At 38.4% G+C, this 18,469-nt stretch overlaps 2 protein-coding genes across 5 annotated transcripts; both read left to right on the top strand.

Moving 5' to 3' along the window:
• Window positions 1-490: 490 nt before the first annotated feature.
• On the top strand, window positions 491-8,917 carry LOC147338800 (uncharacterized). 3 transcript variants are annotated; one of them, XM_086280236.1, is made up of 12 exons: window positions 491-554; window positions 827-941; window positions 1,031-1,095; window positions 1,175-1,295; window positions 2,141-2,289; window positions 3,090-3,232; window positions 3,317-3,479; window positions 5,761-5,854; window positions 5,963-6,041; window positions 6,602-6,643; window positions 6,809-6,882; window positions 6,974-8,917. In XM_086280236.1, exons 2-12 carry the CDS (start codon window positions 928-930, stop codon window positions 7,974-7,976), a joined length of 1,947 nt encoding a protein of 648 aa, XP_086136362.1. In that variant the 5' UTR covers window positions 491-554; window positions 827-927; the 3' UTR covers window positions 7,977-8,917. The 3 variants fall into 3 exon arrangements, with proteins under 3 accessions (XP_086136362.1, XP_086136434.1, XP_086136517.1); XM_086280308.1 differs by lacking the exon at window positions 6,602-6,643 and having other exon boundaries at window positions 493-554; XM_086280391.1 differs by lacking the exons at window positions 491-554; window positions 1,175-1,295 and having other exon boundaries at window positions 865-941.
• Window positions 8,918-9,055: 138 nt separating this feature from the next.
• Window positions 9,056-16,983, top strand: irf1a (interferon regulatory factor 1a). 2 transcript variants are annotated; one of them, XM_086280572.1, is made up of 8 exons: window positions 9,056-9,898; window positions 10,016-10,113; window positions 10,297-10,396; window positions 14,514-14,693; window positions 14,778-14,951; window positions 15,043-15,095; window positions 15,332-15,422; window positions 16,038-16,983. In XM_086280572.1, the coding sequence occupies exons 2-8, from the start codon at window positions 10,024-10,026 to the stop codon at window positions 16,154-16,156; spliced, it is 807 nt and encodes a 268-aa protein (XP_086136698.1). In that variant the 5' UTR covers window positions 9,056-9,898; window positions 10,016-10,023; the 3' UTR covers window positions 16,157-16,983. The 2 variants fall into 2 exon arrangements, with proteins under 2 accessions (XP_086136698.1, XP_086136620.1); XM_086280494.1 differs by having other exon boundaries at window positions 10,011-10,113.
• Window positions 16,984-18,469: the final 1,486 nt, after the last annotated feature.

Here is an 18,469-nt window from a genome sequence, read left to right as displayed (position 1 = left end):
TAAATAGAAAAATGTATGGAGACATTCTAGATAAAAATCTGCTGCCATGGACCAGGATGATGAAGATGAAATAAGGGGGGTCCTTTCAGCAAATACATTGATCCCAAATACACAGCCGAGGAAACTCTCAATGGGTTTCTGAAAAAGAAAATAAATCTGCTAGAATAGCCCAGCCAATCACCTGACCTGAATCCATCTTAAAATCAGTGGAAAGAAGCGAAGCTCAAAGTTCATCAAAGAGGCCCACAGAACTTCAGAATTTGAAGAGTGTTTGTGTGGAACAACGGGCCACACAAGACACCTCAAAGCTGTCATTACCAACAAAGTTGGTAATATTTTTGTTGAAGTATTAAATAGATTTCATTAAGCGTATTCAATACGGCTGTGTCAGATAATTCATTCCTCTGTGGGGCATAGGCCAACATGCTATTAGTCACTTTCACCTTTCACAATAAATGCTCTCAATGTGCTAACAGCTGAGAAAAGACACGAGACATGAGTAGAAACCACACAACACAGTACAGAGGGACATGTTAACGGGTGCCTGTGATGTGGTAGGAAAAATATCGATGCTTGCTTTAAATCTTCATATGTACATGTTTTATTTGTTATTTTTATTTTTTGTCGGGGGTGTTTGTTTTAATTTCAACCCAATTTCTCACTCTACACAAACACTGGGATTTCAGTAGCTGTTTTAAGTCGACTCGCCGCACCCCGGCTACTGTTGTGGGCTTTATGCGCACGGTTCTGTCTTTCTAAAGAAATGTGAGTAGGACTGACTTCCCCTAATGTGGCGCAATATATCCTTCTATCGCTCCCATAACAGGAAGACTGTGAGACTTGGGCGTAAGCAGCGTTCGCGTACCCAGGATATAGACCGTAGCTGTGTATTTTCCATAGCAGAAAAATGCACTAACTCATCTTACAATGGATTCAAATAGGTAAACTGAATAACTTGGAGTTGTCTTTCTTACTGAATCCGTCATGTTTGTTGAAAGAAAATATCTCTCTTTCCCTTTTTCTTTTCCAGACGAGTCTGCAACAGGATCTCTGTTATCTTCCTTCTTTTAGGGCACATCGTGACTGTTCCCTTTGGTATGTAGCTCACAGTAAACGAATTAATTGTTGTGTGAAATCCTAAGGAGCCACAATTTATAATTTATGTTTCGTGCAGGAAATAATCAGACAACTAACTCCAGTCTTGACTGTACCAACGACTTTGACGAGCTGATGTTGTGTCAGCTGGAGCTACAAAACTGCACTGAGTACAGTTTGACTCTCCAGAGTGTAGACGGGTATGACTGAGATGGTTTTGTTTGGTTTTAGTCTAATTTTAATATTAACCTGATGACATTTAAACCAGCTGCGTCACTTTGAGTGGATCCTGCTTTTGTTAATAGCTCTGAACTGTCGACTTAGTGTGCGGAGCAGGGACTGTAACAGCGGGTTCTTTCGGCGGGTTTGTACTTGCTTTGACTTGACTCATTAAGTGGATGCATATTTGGACTGATATGCGGGAGTATTGTTGCTGGTTGTTTGTTGTGTCCCTGCTTGTTTTAGGGGTGCGACTGATCCTCACAGAAATGATCCTAACAAACTGAAAGTGAAGAATGTTATAATGCTGAACTAAAGTAAATAAAAGTAAATAAAATGATAAATATTAACATTCACGTGAAGAACATATATATTGTACTTCTTGTTAGTGGATTTTTGTATTTGTACACTTCCTTTGGCCGCTCCCTTATTGACATGGGGTCTCCGCAGCAATGTTATTGGAGCTTTGGTTTTGTTTTGTTTTTCTCGAGATTCGTAAGGGGTTGTCTCCTCCCAGAATAAAACACCACAATTTTTTTGTTTATTAGGCGAAGGTGTAAACCACCACACTATGGAGCCTAACTCTTCCATTTCAACTCCTCTTTTATCTAGTGATCATCTTGGGATTTCAGGGGGAATGCTTTCATTTTCCAGCCGTGATTTTGTGAGACTCAAACACTGGCTTTTGTAAGCTAGAGGAAATAAAAATGTGGGATGGAGGCATTGGGTGAAAATGCTGTACATAAAAATGTAAGATTAGCTTAATCAGCATAAGATGTCATAAATATCATTTGTTTTAAACATTTTGTATTATTATTTCCCACAGTAAGAAGAATTGCTTTTTACAACAGTGTGGCACTGGACAATGTTGTTGCTCCTTTCGACTGATACTCGTGCTTGGAGAAACTCACACAGCAACTATCTGGAAAGATGGCAACGTCATGGAGTCAAAAGTTTTCAGTGTCACAGAGAGCAGTATGTTGACTTCTTTTAATTCAATTCAATTTTATTTATATAGCGCCAAATCACAACAAAAGTCGCCTCAAGGCGCTTCATAGATACAGAGAAAAACCCAACAATCATATGACCCCCTATGAGCAAGTACTTTGGCGACAGTGGGAAGGAAAAACTCCCTTTTAACAGGAAGAAACCTCCGGCAGAACCAGGCTCAGGGAGGGTCGGCCATCTGCTGCGACCGGTTGGGGTGAGAGAAGGAAGACAGGATAAAAGACATGCTGTGGAAGAGAAACGGAGGTTAATAACAGATATGATTCAATGCAGAGAGGTCTATTAACACATAGTGAGTGAGAAAGGTGACTGGAAAGGAAAAACTCAATGCATCATGGGAATCCCCCGGCAGCCTACGTCTATTGCAGCATAACTAAGGGAGGATTCAGGGTCACCTGGTCCAGCCCTAACTATATGCTTTAGCAAAAAGGAAAGTTTTAAGCCTAATCTTAAAAGTAGAGATAGTGTCTGTCTCCCGAATCCAAACTGGAAGCTGGTTCCACAGAAGAGGGGCCTGAAAACTGAAGGCTCTCCCTCCCATTCTACTTTTAAATACTCTAGGAACAACAAGTAGGCCTGCAGAGCAAGAGCGAAGTGCTCTAATAGGGTGATATGGTACTACAAGGTCATTAAGATAAGATGGGGCCTGATTATTTAAGACCTTGTATGTGAGGACCTTTTAAATTACAGCCCATAACTCTGCATCTGCCAGAAAGACCGGGCGAACAAACATTCACTTTAATGCTCTTGTTTCTGTTTCTGTACAGTAAAACCAAAAACTCCAACAATCAAATCAGTCAATAAATCTGAAGGGAATTTTGAAGTCATGTGGACGTCAAACATGGAGGGATTTATAAACAATGAAATGACTGCTGTGGTGACTTACTATAAAAAAGGAGAAACAGAAAAGGTAGGAACAATGCCACAGTAACTATTTGTTCTGGAGATGTAAACATGGACAACTGTCAAACTCATTTTTGTTCCTCCATACTAGACATCTGGACCTTTCAAACCAGCCACAGTTGATGGACTAAATTACTATGTAATAAAAGGTCAAGACCTGGATCCCAGTTCAGCATATGTGGTCAGCGTGAAAAGCTTCATAAGTCTGAGTGGCAAGTTCAGTGACAGTAGCGAAGAGTGGGAATTTCAAACTGGTAAGTATTGTCTTTTTTCAGTTTTAAATTCTGTATTTCTTAACTGTGTTAAGAGGCCCAAATTATATTTCTATTACACATTCAGCTGAAAAATAATGAGTTTTAATATTAACTCTCAAACTAACTTTCATGGAAGCCGCTGTCTCCAGAGAAAAGTGGAGATGAGCTCCTCAGATTGTAACATTAAAGCTGAACTACAATGTCCTGTATTCAAACATAAAAGATCCTTGAATATCTCAAAAGCAAAGCGATGCATACTTTGCTGTGAAGGTTCAGTTTGTTCATTTGAATTTTTCTCCAAAACAACCGAATTACTATGATGTCATGTCCTTCTATTTACGTTCCAGAGAGTGCACTCACATTTGTTATTTGCATTAGTGTTAATATGTACTTTCTCCAAACACTTTGAATAATGTGGTTATTGCGTTAAACTTCCTGACTTACAGTGGGGCAAAAAAGTATTTAGTCAGCCACCGATTGTGCAAGTTCCCCCACCTAAAATGATGACAGAGGTCAGTAATTTGCACCAGAGGTACACTTCAACTGTGAGAGACAGAATGTGAAAAAAAAATCCATGAATCCACATGGTAGGATTTGTAACGAATTTATTCGTAAATCAGGGTGGAAAATAAGTATTTGGTCAATAACAAAAATACAACTCAATACTTTGTAACATAACCTTTGTTGGCAATAACAGAGGTCAAACGTTTACTATAGGTCTTTACCAGGTTTGCACACACAGTAGCTGGTATTTTGGCCCATTCCTCCATGCAGATCTTCTCGAGAGCAGTGATGTTTTGGGGCTGTCGCCGAGCAACACGGACTTCCAACTCCCGCCACAGATTTTCTATGGGGTTGAGGTCTGGAGACTGGCTAGGCCACTCCAGGACTTTCAAATGCTTCTTATGGAGCCACTCCTTTGTTGCCCGGGCGGTGTGTTTTGGATCATTGTCATGTTGGAAGACCCAGCCTCGTTTCATCTTCAAAGTACTCACTGATGGAAGGAGGTTTTGGCTCAAAATCTCACGATACATGGCCCCATTCATTCTGTCCTTAACACGGATCAGTCGTCCTGTCCCCTTGGCAGAAAAACAGCCCCATAGCATGATGTTTCCACCCCCATGCTTCACAGTAGGTATGGTGTTCTTGGGATGCAACTCAGTATTCTTCTTCCTCCAAACACGACGAGTTGAGTTTATACCAAAAAGTTCTACTTTGGTTTCATCTGACCACATGACATTCTCCCAATCCTCTGCTGTATCATCCATGTGCTCTCTGGCAAACTTCAGACGGGCCTGGACATGCACTGGCTTCAGCAGCAGAACACGTCTGGCACTGCGGGATTTGATTCCCTGCCGTTGTAGTGTGTTACTGATGGTGACCTTTGTTACTTTGGTCCCAGCTCTCTGCAGGTCATTCACCAGGTCCCCCCGTGTGGTTCTGGGATCTTTGCTCACCGTTCTCATGATCATTTTGACCCCACGGGATGAGATCTTGCGTGGAGCCCCAGATCGAGGGAGATTATCAGTGGTCTTGTATGTCTTCCATTTTCTGATGATTGCTCCCACAGTTGATTTTTTCACACCAAGCTGCTTGCCTATTGTAGATTCACTCTTCCCAGTCTGGTGCAGGTCTACAATACTTTTCCTGGTGTCCTTCGAAAGCTCTTTGGTCTTGGCCATGGCGGAGTTTGGAGTCTGACTGTTTGAGGCTGTGGACAGGTGTCTTTCATACAGATGATGAGTTCAAACAGGTGCCATTCATACAGGTAACGAGTGGGGGACAGAAAAGCTTCTTACAGAAGACGTTACAGGTCTGTGAGAGCCAGAGATTTTCCTTGTTTGAGGTGACCAAATACTTATTTTCCACCCTAATTTACGAATAAATTCTTTACAAATCCTACCATGTGAATTCATGGATTTTTTTTTCACATTCTGTCTCTCACAGTTGAAGTGTACCTCTGGTGCAAATTACTGACCTCTGTCATCATTTTAAGTGGGGAAACTTGCACAATCGGTGGCTGACTAAATACTTTTTTGCCCCACTGTATGTCACAATACAAATTGAACCTGTTCTTCATTATCATTTTCATCCTCTCCCCTGTTTTCATTTTTGCTTGAATTGTTGGTCACAAAGGTTTTGTTTATGCTTTTGGAAATGACAAAGAATACAAAAGCTGATTCATACTTTTGTCTGTATACAGTAGTGTTTGCTCATAGTTGTGTATTTTCTGTACAAATAGAAAAAGCATTCAACTTTTTTCAAACACCTACCTTCACAGCTCGCTCCCCACACTACCTGCTCGTGGTTATCATCATCTGCCTCAGTATTGCTGCCGTCATCTTAAGCGCTGTTATGTGTGGCTGTTATTTCAAGTAGGTTGTGCATATAAAAAGTTAGTTTTTTCTGCCAGTGCACATTTCTCCTAAATACTAGAGCTTTTTTATTTTTTGTTGATTTATTTTTTTAACATTTCCTTTTAGGTTTAAAATAAACTGGTGGGATGTAGTTACCAAACCTCCAAATCCAAGCTTTCTTAATATCTATCCAAACAAGGAACAGGTGAGACATATTTCACACTAGTTAAAAGCTTCTGACTTGATAGTAATAATTGTGGGAAATTTTTATTAATTTTTTTTCATTACTTCTTCATTAGTAGCAATTCATTGGATTTATGTTCTGTCCTTAACCTCCTAAGACCTGAAGTCTTCCACGGCATGCATTTTTAATTTCTCTTTGATATTTGGGCATATTGGGACTCAATGAATGTAAAAACAAAGAATTACCAGATTTTGTTTTTTTTTTACCTTAAATCTGTTTTTAGGAAAAATAAGAGCCACATATGAAGATATTCATTTAAAAATTTGATAGAACAGTAGCAGCATAATGTCCTTGTAAGTGGATATCAGGCCCTTGTAGAGCAAAATTGAGTATTTTGGTCTAAATAACCCAAAATGTGATGTCCACATATGTGGACGCCAGGTCCTAGGAGGTTAAATAGCAGTTTGGTTGGGACTGTTATACTCAGAAGAACAGTGTTATTTCCATCTGCAGTCATTTATATTCTTAGTATGGCTCTCTTTGCTGACTTCCTCACCCTTCCGTGTGTTTCATGAGCACAGATCAAACATGAATACATGGGCTGGAGGAGGTTTGCACCAATGGTAGGCAGGCTAAAACAACTTAATTAGTTCACTGAGTATAACATTTACTGACGGCGCCCTGCACCTTATATCGGATAGTACTTCTCACACAATCTGACAGGATTACAGCTGAGCTTGAATTTATGACCTGCGTCATGTTTAAGACTGCTAATCCCTTTTGTTTAGGTCTTAAAACCTGAGCCATCCATTACCTCCACTATCTGCATTGAGCCCCTTATACCAGATGACAGTAAACTGGGGTCAGTATTGGCTCTATTGATGCATCAGCATTACAAGATATTTTCTTGAGGATTTTTATCTGGCAGTTTCAGTAATTGTTTCTCTACTCAGGTCGAAGATGTCACTGACAGACACAAGCAGTGGAAGCCTTCAGCAAACCAGTGGGATCAGCACGGGCTCCTCCGATCTCAGTTATGCGAATGCCGAACCCCCTGAGACTATGAACGAAGAACCTCCTATCACTAAAGCTGTTCATGATGTGCTTTCTAAACTTTTCCTGAATATTAGCCCCATATCACCAGTGACCACCAGTCCCCTTACACAATTAATGAATATGCAAAAAAGCGATTTATGCTCAGCTCCCTACAGTCCGTGTAGTGTCCAAGCTAATGACACCAGTTCAGGATCATCTGTATTTGAAAATAAAACCTATTCCCTCCTAATCCCCGTCTCTGAACATCAGGCCATGACGGGCGACTTGGAGGCACAGGAGAAGGCTGAAATGCTTTGTGTCCCTGATTACCATCCCAGTAAGAGCGACATGGGAATTTGTCCTCATCAGCTGCTACCATCTTGTCAAGTTCCTGCTCAGCAGGATTCTGGTTCATTTCTAAGGCAACCAAACATGCCATATCAATCCTACAAAGCAGATTCTGGGACATTTTCATATGAAGAAGACACCAGCTTGTCCTCTGTCTCTAGTGGGACTAATGCATCTGATCCTTGTGAATTTTCATCCAGAGCTGAGGCAGAGTTTGAGAGCTCTGATGAGGTCATCAGTGGTAAACCAAAGCTAGGTGAAGAGGTCACAATTTGTGATGAAAATCCCTGTTATGGTTGTGTGCCTAAAGGGTCAAACAGCTTTCTTGCAATGGATGATGACTACCAGGCACTTCCAAGTCTGGAGAAACAACCTGATATTTTGCTTTTAGAGCAAGGAAATGGTGAGTACGAAAAATTATTCAAAAAGACTCCTCAAAGCATCTTAAGTGAAGTCTTTCCAGGTTTTATCCACAATGTCCAGGGCGGGCAGCTCCAAATACCTTTTCCCCCCTTAATGTCTGTTGACCACTCTGTGCCAATAATTACAGATGCTGGCTATCAAGCTGTGTAGCACTGTGACTGTGACCTATGGTTCATTCTTGAACTTGGATACGGTTTTAAAATTGTAACTCAAGAGCCAATTAGTGTCTGTTTTTTGCACTGCATGGGATCTTTACACTGTAAGTCCTGCTTTTACATATAAATGTATACATTTTCAATATAGAGCATCCACAGGTATTCATTCTGAAAACATTTCAACTGTAAATACTTTCTTTCTGAAGTTTTTGATTGAAAATTGTGAAGTGTCCATGAAACTTCCACATAAAATGACAGATATCAGATATCAACCAGTATGCGCCTGTAGCCTTAATATTTTCAGTATTTGTTTTCTACAAAGGGATAGGCAAAACAGCTCCTATCACATCATTTATCTACATTCCACATCTGATACTGAACAAAGTGAATTTTCTTTCTTCTTTTTGTTCAGTTTGGTTTGTGTTGCCGTTTGTTTTTAAATGTCATTCTGCATTTCTTTTTGAAGACAGATTCCTTAAATGCATAAAGGCTGAGATGACTAAGCTGTATCAAATCTGTCTAAAATGTCAACTCAGTAATCCCCTTGAGCCATTTTAGAGTTTTCATTTAAATCTCAGTTTAAAAGAATAGAAAAGATAGACAATTTGCCCATTAAGTCTAAACCTTTTAAGTAGGAATTACATTGGAAATGGCTGCACTCTCTGACTAAAACAAGCCGCAACACTTATCTGCCCTTCAGGGCTGCTGTTCAGAGTTATGAAATTACTTCCTCATTGCTCTTCTTTGGAACTGTTGATCTGTTTCCACAGAAGCACACGTCATCGCCTTCAGCATGTTGTAGTTGTCAAAATAAAAACATAGTTACTTTTTAATATATGCAACTGAAAGAAACAACTTTATTCTGTATTTGGGTGATGTGAATCTTAATAATTTTCTGTTGTATAAAAAAGTTCAAATAAATGTGAATACTTCTGAGTTGTGTTTCCTTCAACGAGACAAACAGGTTTGAATGATCCACAACAAGCTTTGTCCGCTGTGTGCTTTGGTACACCAATGAAATTTGGTAATGCATTTTTGAGATTATATCTTATACATAATTGAATTGACCATAATGCAAAATACAATTCAAAAGTATATACCTTAAGTAGGATACATGTTATTTGCTTTTTGGATCCCCATGTAGTAAATATGTGTACTTAAACATGACAGTGGACTAATGTAAACTAGTGTTTATGTGCTACTTAAAATAAAGACATCAAGCATTTATGGTGAGTGAAAGTCACTATATTCTATACTACATAGTGCATATATGTGTGTGTGTGTGTGTGTTCTGTATCCTGTTGCTTCTGTGTGTATGTATATGTGTGTGGCTATGCTCAGTATTAGTGGTGGGCGCATAGGTTTAAAAGAAATGTTCACGCTTAACTGAACTGTACTGAACATGTACACTAAAAAGTCGAGGCCCTGTTGCAACATGTAAGGGAACGTCACCATTACTACACCATTGCTTGTGCTTCCACCTTGTGGTCTTAACATGAATAGATGCTATCTAGTAACTGTGCTGTGACTTAATAAAGCCAAAATAAAAAATATACTGACACTGACTTTCTGCAGCAGCTGACATATACAAAAATTCACATATCATGCAAACATAATATATATTTACCTTTTCCCCCATGTTTATACAAGTTATTTTAAATTAACTGTAAACAACTGGTTAATAAACCAGCTTTTCTGTCTATATTCAACTATTGGAAAAGGATTAAAAAACCTGTACAAGCAGCTTTACAACTCTCCTCCCACCTATAACCGCACTATTCCAATTCAACTCCACTCGAAGCAAATAACATGCAGTATACAATATTTTCTGTAACAGGAAGAGCCTGTGTGGTAGACTATTGGAGGAGGAGCAGGATCGTGTTAACTGTGAGTCTTCTGATTGGACGAACCAGCCAGGTAGGAAGGGTGTCCCAGCATAACCTCTGATTTAATCTGAGCTCCTAAGAAATTTTCTGTTATTGCTGAAACTCCTGCTTTTGTACTGACCACCTTTTCCACTCACCTGAAGCACAGACTGGAGCATGCAACAACAAGGCCGGCTCAGGCTGAGGCCGTGGCTGGAGGAACAGATTCAGTCTGGGAGGTATCCAGGAGTCAGTTGGCTGGACCAGGTAGATCACTTTCTTCTTACCACCATATCTACATACACCTACACACATATACAAATACAACTGGGGTTTGGAAAGTTTCCTATAGTTAAAATCACAGTAGGTAAACATAATAAGGCATTTATTCTTAAATAATCCTGGGAATAATACAACAAATCACAGTTTGTTTTCTTTTTCATTCAACAGTCAGCACGAATCTTCCAGATCCCATGGAAACATGCCGCTCGCCATGGTTGGAGTATTGAGCGAGATGCTACCCTTTTCCGGAGCTGGGCCATGCATACAGGTAAGAGCAAAACACTGACACTATGTGATTTGTTTCATCTGATTGTTTCTCGGCTCAATTCAGACTGTTTTATTATCCATCTGTTGTACTGATCGCTCTTACTGATCAGAACAAAGTTCTTATGCTACCATTTTTTTCACTGCACGCTCGTGTTTCAATACAGAGCAACAAGAACTACAAACAGAAACCACAGGAACATCCCACAAATAACTACCAAAATCAATCCCTGGGACAGAATCTCAGCGCTTTATTGATATTAGCGTTGAACTATAAAGATATTTATTTGTTTTTACAGTAAATAGTAATAAAAATTATCATACATATGTCATGAAAGATTATCTTGGTAGGGGTCTATTGTGTCCTGGTATCTTGATAGTTTAAGAGGTGAGCCCTGTCTTCACAACTTCCCTGGTACAAGTCTGATCAGGGATCTGTTAGGGAGCTGATATGCTCCCCTAAAAATATACATCTAACAAAAAGATCAGGATAATTACTTTATTCGCAAAAACAAAAACAACAAAGTCATGGGAATGTTCAACACGGAATGTATTTTTTTAGGGTTACATACTTTAGAGAACAGATACAAAGTTTCTAAATGCTATTTAAATTGCATTGCAATCATTGTTTTAACGACCCTGATGAGATTTGCCTATAGACCGGTTTCTTCTGTTCTAGAAGTGTTTCCAGTGAAGAGCTCCACGGTTGTGTTGCTCAGTCTTTCTAGATCTACCACATTCCTGTTTACTTTCCAGCTAAGTGATGAGAGCTTGACGGCAACTTCAAATAAAACAAGCCTTATTCAATCAAACATAGACATGGTCTCTTTAAGGGTAAATAGTTGGCACTACAAGCTGTTGCAATGACGTTAGGGATGTCAGTTCAGTTCATGTAAGTCCCTTCTGACGCTCTCCAGTTCCAAACTGAAGCATTCTAATACATGTTATCTTCCCAGATCATTTAACTGATATCTTCTCATGAGTAGTCTGATAACCTTCTTCTAGTAATTTAATACATAACACTGAGTAATTTTCCTCACTCCTTTTAGTGGATCACACAGTTTTCACAATTCACAGAATATAAAACATATATTTTTCATAGTCTTCTATCCCCACATTATTGTTTTGGTCAATGCACAGAGAAGCATAAGTGCATGTGCGCATGTGTTAAACATGTTTCCGTCTTGGGAAAGTTGCGATTTATGACTGCATCTGCATCATGGGAAAGCTCCAGTTCACTTGCTGTGAATGCTCAAAGCGATCGAATTGCTGTCAAAGTACAACATTAAGGCTTAAAAAAAACAAGCTCTAAAAAAGAGACAAAACATATTCATGAACTGTCTGTGTAAAAACACGGTGTGAAATAAATACTAAATTGATTTGAACACAAACCATAAAAAGCTACATGGAGTTAATGTCTTAAATAAAAAAAGGTCTTTGACATGAGACTTGTGGAAACCTTGATGAATGGGAGGTTTCAGTGGCCGCTGCATGTGCCCCTTTAATTCCTGTTAGCCCTTGTCTGCTGTAAGTGATCCATAGTGGATCTTAAAGCTCCGGTGATTTTATTACTTTAACAGTTCTTTTCAGAAGGCTGGCTGAGAGCCAAGTTAAACTGTTGTGCTAAATTTGAGAAAGGCGACCATAGACTGGATGAAGTCACCTGACAGCAGGGTTAATGATGAATGATGTTAACGATTCACCATTAAGCCTGGTCTGGCACCAGGTGATGGAGAATCTTGGTAACACTTCATGATAGGGCCCGCGATTAAGGGTTTAGTTCTTTTGTAATTAAATGGAATTTCGAATGCTTAAACATGGGTACACTAGAATAAAGAGGTAAGAGATCAAGGTTTTACAAACAAAGAAACAATTTTACTGTGAGTACATTTAAGTACTGCATAAGTATCTTAATTATTTTGTAACTTGTTAATGATTTAGAGAGGAAAAAATGTATTTCCCCCCATCTTACACTTTTTGGGAGTGTCTTGCCTATCTTGCCTAACTTAAAGTTATTTTACAAAAAAGGAGATTTAAATGCTTGTAAGGGATAACAGTCCTTTTCGCATTTCTATTGGTAAAATAAAGAAGCATTTGAAAAACAGACCATCCATGCACATCAACACAATGAATATTAAATAAAGATGTAGCAAAAATAAGGATGTAAAAATCTTCTTTTTCTATGACTATCTTTAAGTATTTGTAGGTAAATATAATTAAAATGTAATCTTAAATAAAATACATTGAAATTCCAATCCAAACAGGGGACTTACACCCTTAGTGGCATGTTGTGGTACAAACATGTGTTAAATGTGTGTAATAACACAATTTCGGAAAGCAGAACTAGGGAACAAGTCAAACATTATGCATACACTGGTTCTGATTTGATTACTTGTTGTTTTTATTGACAGTTGGGCTAGTGTCATTACAAAGAGTTGAAACCAAAGGCTGTGATTTTCAAACTAATCAGTCAACCACTAACTAGTCTCTGAAGATTACCGTGTGGTCCTTTCCTTGGTACTACTTTAAGGCTTCAGGAATTTTGCAGTGCTTACGTTGATATGTGCTTTGTATTACTTCTTGTTCCCTTTATTCACTTTAATGAGAGGAAACCAAAAAGGGCATAGTGACATAGGTACACTGGTCAAACTACATCAGAATTTCCCTTTAAAAACCTTGTTTTGCTGGCCACAGCTGTGTTTTTCTTCCCCATTTTTACTATAGTACTTTATTCAGCAATCACATAAATAGAGATTGTTACAGTACACATAAAGTCTATCTATGTACTGACAAGTGACTGAACAGGTTCAGGCAGAAGCAATGCTTATATATGCCTGGCTTACATTTGTTTCACTATAGCTAACCTACCCTAGAAAAGGAAAAGAAAACAACAAATACAAAATAATTCACTCATAACACTAAAAAATATCTTCGTAAATCGTTCTTTTGAAACCCAAAAATTAATTGCAGGATTAGTTCACATTTTTACCCCAACAAGATAAATATAATTTTTTATTATTTCTAGCTTTTTGTACAGTGAAAATATAAATACCTCTCAAATCTTAGACTAAAAAATAATTGTACACAGTCTGAGATGGACTTTGATTTTACGCAACTTTTTAAAGAACCAAATCGTGAAAGCCCATGCTGTGAGATTTTAGAAACAGTGGATTGGTGGGACCACAGTAACTTGGCTTGTTAATAATTAGTATCTAAAGGTACATTTAAAGGTTGATCCCCACAGTTCCACACAATAAAAAAAAATGTTTGAGCATAATGGAGCAATTGCCTATATCGGTTATTGCAGGGCCTTATAGTTTACATCCACTGTTTTATACAAAATTGGTAGCATTTTTTTTCTTTATTGCAGTCAGTGTGTTTCCACGTTCTTTTGTCTTCAATCAGAAACCAAGAAACTGCTACATGTACTACAATTTCTGTATCAGACTTGTAGTTCATTTTCCTTGTACTTCCTGTTGATTTACAAAATTTAATAAATTGAGTTTCCTTAATTATAAGACACATCTGACTATATTTTAAGGACTTCACACATTCCAAATTGTGATATTACTGTTAAGTATGTTAATAGGTGCAGCCACACCTTTAACTCTATTTAACAGTATAAAGAGTTTGGCTGTAGCTGCCTTCCATTGTTTTCTGGACTATTTTTCAGCCTCTATAATTACGCACACCCGTGAGTATGATTATCTCTAGTAAATCACAAGGAAGGTGTGCCCTAAAGCGTATTCTGTTTTGTTGTCACTCTAACTGGGACCATGATTTTTAAAACAAATATTATGCTGTAACAAAGAAGCTGTGACACTTATAACTGAGGCCATCCATAGCCTAGTAAGGAGGATGTTTACTGAAGTCACTTGTGAAATGAGTAGGATCAGTTTCTCATTGACTTCTTTTCGATTTGGCTACTTGCAACCGGATGAGTTGCCCCCTGTTGGCCATTAGAAATATTGCAGGTTTAGAAGACGTGCTTTTGCTGTGTGCAGCTTTTAAATAAAGTCTGTATTTAAAACTATACACACCGCAGACTTCCCTAGCTACACACACCTGACCACAGTCTTTTTCTGACTTTATCATTAACCTTTCTGTATATGCTTCTTTAGGACGGTACCATCCAGGCAAAGATAAGCCAGATCCAAAGACATGGAAAGCAAATTTCCGCTGTGCCTTGAATTCTCTGCCTGACATCTGTGAGCTGCGAGAGCACAGCAAAAAGAGAGGCAGTAATGCCTACAGAGTCTACAGGATGCTGCCCAGCTCACAAACACAGAAACGCAGAAGAGGTAAGATACAGACTTAAAGTGTATTTCCCAACTTTACCTGCAAACACTGGCCTCATGTTTCAGTCCTACTCTCTCTCCTCTCAGGGCTGCGGTTATTCGACCGATCCAGAGAAAGACAGACCAGTTTAGGTGAATGCACATCTAATGACATGCACAACACACAGATTTGGCAACCCACAACAACAAGGCCCATTACAGACATACCACAGAAGGTGGAAGCTGTTGCAGAGAACACATTTACCAGCATTCAAAGACAGGGTGAGATGCTTTGTCTTTAAAGTGCTCTGTTGGTGTTTTGGATGTAAGAGACACTTTGAAAAGATTGATGATGGTTCTTGTTGGTATGCAGGGATGTGGGACGCCAAACCAGTGGACCAGGAACAGAGTGAGGCCGTCTTTAAGGTACTATATCTTAAATATGCTAACTAATCAAATGCAAACCAACAGTCTTGGTATTCTTGCAAAAACATGTGGGTTTTCCTCAGGAAACGAAAAATAATTGCTATGTAATTGAACTACATCATATTTGACTTAACCGAGATCAGTTTCCTGGGAATTTCTTTTTGCTGCAGTTTTGATTCTGTATGTGCTGCTCTGTATATCTGTTTGACTAACTTTCAGTGTTTTGTTTCCTGCAGCTGATGGATCACTTAAACAACACTGAGCTCTGGAACCAGACCGGGGAGCAGAGAGGATGGAGAACACACAATCTCTGGAACCACTGGCACTGTATGACGCTTATTTTATTTCTGCAAAGTATTATTAGTCAATAGTTAAATGAAATGGTTATGAAAAAACATAACCCTTCTACTTCACGGTACTAAACTGCAGTACAGCATTTTACTGTATGTGGATTTAATGTAAACATTTCCAATTATATTCAGTTTTATTCATATAGCGCCAAATCACAGCAACAGTTAAGGCGCTTTGTATTGTAAGGTAAACCCCCTAGAATAATACAGAGAAGACAGAGAAATGCACTGTGGAAGAGAGTCAGAGATTGATAATAACTAATGATTAAATTAAATTACATTCTGAAATGTTTTAATTTTACTCGGATAGAGTAAATGTAAACATGAACAGGAAGTGTGTTGTACTATATATTTTTGTATAAATATGGATTTTGGGGTGAGTAACACTGAGGGAAAGACTATGAGAATAACAAACAAACAAACACAGCTCTATTAGGTAGATGAACGTTAAGCCTGACAGATCAAATTCAATATATTATGTGTACATGTAACAATCTGTAAAAGTGGGATAAAATTAAATGTATTAAAGGTGTGACAACAGCCATGATTGTTGCCATGACTGTGTGTTTATGTGCTGTTTTATGCTTCTCAGGTCCTGGAGATGATAACTCATATCCTCTGCACTCAGAGAACTGCAGCGATCTATTTGGTCCAAACTACATCAAGGAACTTTCCGACTGGTCCACACATCAGCAACCACTGATGCCATAGCTGTGCACCCAAGAACTCCATCTACCTTCTCTTTGTGTTTACTTTGTGTGTTTTTTCTTTTAAGCTTTCTTGCTAACCTTCATCCGTTTCCCTCTTATTGTTTTTCTGATAAGCTAATTGCAGGAAATAGGAGAAATGCGAGAGGGCAGGGAACATTGCTCTGTCATCCTCTCTGCTGAGCATGCTGGGATGAAGATCCAGTTCCAAGCCAAGCTTTACCTCTGTCAACATTACTTATGTTTAGATTTAGTGCCTAACACTCACAGAAATGACCCCAAGCTCGCAGATCTCATTTCATCGCAGTGCAGGATCAGTTTCTGTTCGCCCGTTTCAGTGAGCTTGACTGGATGTTTAGCCAGTAAATGAAGAGCAAAGAATAAACAAAGAATAACAATTTGTAGGTTTGTGTTTGTGAGTGGAGTTCAAATCTCACTTTACCTGCATTCACAGAAAGCTGACCCAATCTACAATACGGTGTATTCTATATCCTTGTCCATTTGTAATATGTGTGCGACTTCTACATTTGTAAATTAATTTTACTACCTTTTGAAAAAAAACTTTCCAACATGAAATACAAGTTTGTTTGTTTTTTGTATCTTTTTTAAGGCTATAGATTGTTCAGTGTGTTTTGTGTGTTTTAGTGAATAATACCCATGTTGTTTTTTGTGTATATTATTTGTTTATATATTACATTATATATATAAATAAACCTGCTTTTACAAAATACACAAATTACACAAGGGCATGAACTTGTCAGGATTCTTGACATCCTGTGTGTATATAAAAATGAATGCAAAAAATACTGAATTTTAGTGTGTGATTAAAAAGCTGCCAAGTTTCTACTTTTTGATTTAGTTTTTTTTTTCCACATTTATTGCACGTTGTTTACATCCTGAAATATGTGAGGAGTATGATAACTCATTGTGATTGACAAGCATCCAAAACCCAATCCTGTGATGAATAACAAGGAGCAGATGTTACATTTCTATTTTTTAAAACATCTGCTTCACCTCATTCCTTGTTGTGTTAGGAGATATGAAACCATGTAACCAATGAATACAGCTTGAATCTTCTGATCTTATCTCGAAGTTGTAATCTTGAGCACAGCTTTTAAAGTTGTAGCTTTAAATCTTGATTAAAGCTTTAAATCTTTAATCTTGAACACAGCTTCACATGTTGGAATTACTAAGCCAATATGCCATTTGTAAGAAAACGGGAGCTACTGTGCATTAATTCAACATAAAAACTAAAATTTCTGAAAACAGAGTTATCTAATTGCTATAACTGGCTAAAACCTAAAAACTTCAAACATGCGCTTTTAACAAATACATTAGTGTTTTTAATTTACACGTCTTTTTAACAGAAGACATTCGGGTCTATCACAGCAGAACAAGCAGAGTGCAAATAACACTTCACAAGAGTGCAATAAAAATACCAGATGTTGATAAAGTGAATCTGCTATCAAGGATTACTATTAGAGACATTGTAGTTATTTATGGGTTGCCACAGCAGATCATCTACCTTCTTCACAGTCTATCCCTTACATCCTCTTCTGCCACATCAAACCTCTGCATGTCGACCTGTGCTGTTTCTGTGGATCTTCTCTTTGATTCTTTTTTGTACATACTTGTTAGATCCTTTGCCTGTTGTATCTAATATAAACCTTGACTTTCTAACTTTAGCTCCAAACCAAGGTCTCCCTCTGATGTGCTTATTTCTAATCTTGCCAATTCCCTTTTTCCAGTTCGGGATCACAGAGGGATGGAGTCTATCCTAGTTATCGTGGGACCAAATGTGTCATACACTTTGGACAGATTACACATGGAGACAGAATCATCACCTCTCACATTCAATTAACCCAACAAGAATGCCTTGGGACTGCTGGTGTAAGGTGCATGCAGGTGGAGAGAGAACATGCAAAGTCGGTACAGGCAGGCCTCAGCCAGCCAGCAGTTTTAGACTGAGAATCTTTAGCTGTGAGTGCTAACCACTGCATCACATATAAAAGTTGATAATTGTTTTAAATATTTATGTATAAATATTTTAAAAATTGGGTAGTTTAACAGTTAGAACATTTAATAGAGCATTCTCTGGCTCATTTTGTCTAAACGGTGAAATACCTTTGGGCAACATATTGAACCCTGAGATGCCCTTGATGTATTCATCACAGTGCAAGTCTGCCTGTCAGTGTTAAACAAAGCGATAAGAAATAGATAAAAGTGCTACATAAATGTGTGCGTAATTGCGTGAATGAGACTTTGAGCGCTCAAAATTAGTTGCTATCAGTATCATGCAAGCATCGGGAAATGTCAG

The sequence above is a fragment of the Aulonocara sp. 'chitande type north' Nkhata Bay genome, linkage group LG1 (assembly GCF_057382095.1).
Source record: "Aulonocara sp. 'chitande type north' Nkhata Bay isolate Kocher_YH1m ecotype deep benthic linkage group LG1, A_spYH_male_GT1.1, whole genome shotgun sequence".
In the NCBI taxonomy this organism is placed as follows: Eukaryota; Metazoa; Chordata; class Actinopteri; order Cichliformes; family Cichlidae; genus Aulonocara; species Aulonocara sp. 'chitande type north' Nkhata Bay.
Note: the sequence above shows the minus strand (reverse complement) of the source record. Positions and strands in the feature narration are given on the sequence as shown.